General features: G+C 32.1%; 1 protein-coding gene across 1 annotated transcript; it reads right to left on the bottom strand.

Annotated features, from left to right (window-relative positions):
• Positions 1–313: 313 nt before the first annotated feature.
• LOC123898843 (plastid-lipid-associated protein, chloroplastic-like) lies at positions 314–2,511 on the bottom strand. Its single transcript, XM_045949866.1, has 3 exons — positions 1,909–2,511; positions 1,108–1,303; positions 314–745 (listed from the first exon to the last, which is right to left on the bottom strand). The coding sequence occupies exons 1-3, from the start codon at positions 2,358–2,360 to the stop codon at positions 431–433; spliced, it is 963 nt and encodes a 320-aa protein (XP_045805822.1). The 5' UTR covers positions 2,361–2,511; the 3' UTR covers positions 314–430.
• Between the last annotated feature and the right edge of the window lie 1,017 nt (positions 2,512–3,528).

Below are 3,528 nucleotides of genomic sequence, written 5' to 3'. Positions count from 1 at the left end.
CATCCCCGGCCCGGTAGGAAAAATTTCCACAGATCAAACCCCAAACGGAACAATCTCCACATAAATCCCCGCTTACAGAAATAAGTATAAGTATTATGTGGAGACATGCATGTTTTCGCCTTAGATCCTTTGATGAGACACTTGCAGTCTAATTCATTTTCAACATTGGCTTTCTGTGCATTTCAACTTAAGCTATAATGATTTTGGGTAAGGCTTGTATCTCGTCCGACAAACTATATTTGTCTCTATATTCTTCTCTTCTCATTATTCCTCCTCTATTTCTCTTTGGGACTTTAGAGTACAATTCCCAAAATATTAAATATAATACAATGTATCTTATTTATTTACTTATAAATATCAAGAAAATAATTGGACATTTTATTACATATACTACTAGTAATGACCAAAATAGTAAACCAATATAATTTATTTAATTTGTCAAAAGAGAGCTTCCTTCCTTGATCAGAACAAACACACTACCACCATCACCCCTTGAGATACGTAGTTCAGCATCAAGATATGTAGTAAGCAACCATGATTCAGCATTGCTGCTGGAAATTGGAATCTTCAATGGAGGCTGATTGGAAATTGTTTTCACAACTGATGAAGCAGTGTTTTGGACAGAAGTAAGTATGCCTTTGAAAGGTGTGAGATCAACATTTTGTCCAAGAAATTCCACATTTTCTGGTATCTCTAATGAGTCTGTTAGTTGTGGAGTTCCTATGATACCTTCCTCAAACTTGATCTGAATAGCATATGCAAGATAAGACCAATGGCTTAAATCATGATGATATGCTTAAATTCAATTGATCAGTGTCCATAATACTAACATAAGTTATGCAACTGATACTTAAAAGTTCGCTTTTTAGTTTTATTCAATAACTAATGTATCCGACCTATAATATAGACCAGATAGATTAGTTATTGAATGAATCTAAAAAGTGAACTTTTGCTTTATATATAAGACGTGAGGGAGTAGAATAACAATCCAATCCTTGATTGGAATGATTTATATCTCGACTGAAGTCTGAATTATCATACTCATTTCTCTCATAACCGGAGGGTCAAGGAAAAAATAACAGAAAAGAAGAAGGAGCGAGGGCGAACCTGCAGACGATTAGGACTTCGAACTTCGAATTTGGCATTTGTACTGATGGAGGTGGTACTCAATGGACCAGCAAAGAGAACAGAGTTTTGGACTGTTAAACTTTCAGAGTCAATAGTCTGAGATATTTCTTCAACCTTGAGTAATGGTAATAGTCCACTTGACAACAATGGAAATAAACCTGCAAATGATGTATACCTGTGGAAACCATAAATCCAACCATGAGTTTGTTAGTTGCAAAACAACAGACTATACACTACCATTATTTGTTAAATAGCACTATTATAAGCCTTAGTTTGGATGGGTTCGAATATTAGTCTCTGCATACGACATACAATGTCCTACCAACCGAGCTACGGTCACGGAGACACACATGAACACTTTTTACAGACTAAATATGTTCCTTAGTCCTTACCTTCTTTATTTATATAGTATTTGTCTTTTATGATATCAGTTTTTGAGCTTATATATCTTATACATTTATAAGATTAAAATACACATATTTGATAAAATACACATTTTTTTATTGCAAGAAATAGTGTATCTTATCAAATTTTCTCTCAATTTTCCTATTTCCTATTAATTAGAAGAAAAAAAAAATTATTTTATCTACTATCAACTATAAATTCATCTATTATAAATTTAACCGTTGTCAACTATAACTTATATCCACACTCTTTCATCTGGCAAAAATAGAAGAAAAAATGATAAGCTATAAACTATAAACGCTAATTGAAATAACTTCTGAAAAATAAAGTATAAACTAGTAAAATAAGTCATAAGCTCAAAACAAATTCACTTACGCGAGAATCCATTTTCCATTAAGCAGAGTTAAAGCATCAGCAGAAGCAGGGGTCGGATTCTTAGCCTCAAGCTGAGTAATAAGCTCAACAATCTCAGCTCTCGTTTCACTCGTCGCCTTAAGTCCACGATCAGTCCCATAAAACGAATCAACCAAAGTCTTTTTCAGTTTCTCAGTCTCACTATCAGTCAATTTCTCCGGCAATATCGCCTCTGCAACCGCCACGCCAGCCGAATTCTCATCCTTATCTGTACCCCACTCATCATCACTAATATTCGCATGAACAAACACCATCCGCTTCAAACCATCGCCCAACACAATCCGTCTTCCGAAATGTTTGTTTCGGAAGCAGACTGTGATGGACGGTGGGGAAATTGAAGGGATGGAGTTGAGAGGTGTGATTGGAAGGGTGTTTGTGTGGAGAATTTTCATGAGGTTTGAGAGAGACGCCATTTTTTTGTTGTGAGAATGATGAGAGAGGAAGGGAGAGATTTATTGAGAGAGATGAGGGAGAGAAACAAGGAAGCGGTGGGTTTGTAAGACTCCAGCAAGACGCAATTACGAACGACTGAGATTTTATTGTTTGTGTCCTAAGAAACAAAAACGGTTGAGATCTCTTTTGAGAAAATGAGAAGGATACGTAAACGTTGTTGTGAAACGAGAAGAGCGTGTGCTTGTGATCAAAAGACATTCTTATCCTTTAAGGGCCCGTTTGGTGCACAGGATAAGAGACAAGATAGGATAACTATATCATATCCTGTCTCAATCCAGTGTTTGGTGACATAACAGGATATGATAAGTTAATCTTGAAACTTATCTTATCATGTTTCTCTAGTTAAAATCCTTATCCTGAATTTGAGCTGGGTTACCAGCAGGATAGGATAAAAAAAAAAAATCGTTGATTTATTCTATAAAATATATTTTAAAATAAAAAATTGAAAATTAATAAAATAATTTGATAGTAAATTAATAATAAAATAATTAATTTTTAAATATATATGTGATTTTCTCACAAGGGTAATTTTGTAATTTATATAATCTAAAAAATCAAAATTCTCCTAAAATTACAATATTTTAAATTAAAATAATTATTAAAAAATTGCAAAATAAGAATATTAATTTAAATTTAATAACAACTTAAATATAATTTTTTTACAAAGGTAATTTTATTATTTACATATATCATATATTTATTTAGCTTATCTAACATGTATAATTGAGTTATTTATTTGATCATGATTCATATAAAAAACTTAATTTGTTTATTTTCTCATGATTTGTATTTAAAATTTAAAGTTATTTGATTACTTTTTCTTTTTGTACAATTACTTATTTATATTTTTATTTATAAAATTCAAAGTATTACAATATAATTTTTAACAAATAACAATTGTTTTACGAGGGTAATTTTGTCATTTAAATATGTTATGTATCTTATCATATTGGTATGAACAAATATGTATTAAAAATATGATATAATAGTTATCATGTTTGTTATCCTGTGTGCACCAAACACAGGATAGGATAACTGAGGATAACTGTTATTCTGCTGATGTCCTATCCTATCACTATCCTGTTGTATATCATATCCTGTCACCAGTGACGGATCTAGGACCCTGGA

The sequence above is a fragment of the Trifolium pratense genome, linkage group LG7, assembly GCF_020283565.1.
Source record: "Trifolium pratense cultivar HEN17-A07 linkage group LG7, ARS_RC_1.1, whole genome shotgun sequence".
NCBI classification, from domain to species: Eukaryota; Viridiplantae; Streptophyta; class Magnoliopsida; order Fabales; family Fabaceae; genus Trifolium; species Trifolium pratense.
The sequence above is the reverse complement of the archived record's forward strand: the minus strand, read 5'-3'. Positions and strand labels throughout refer to the sequence as shown.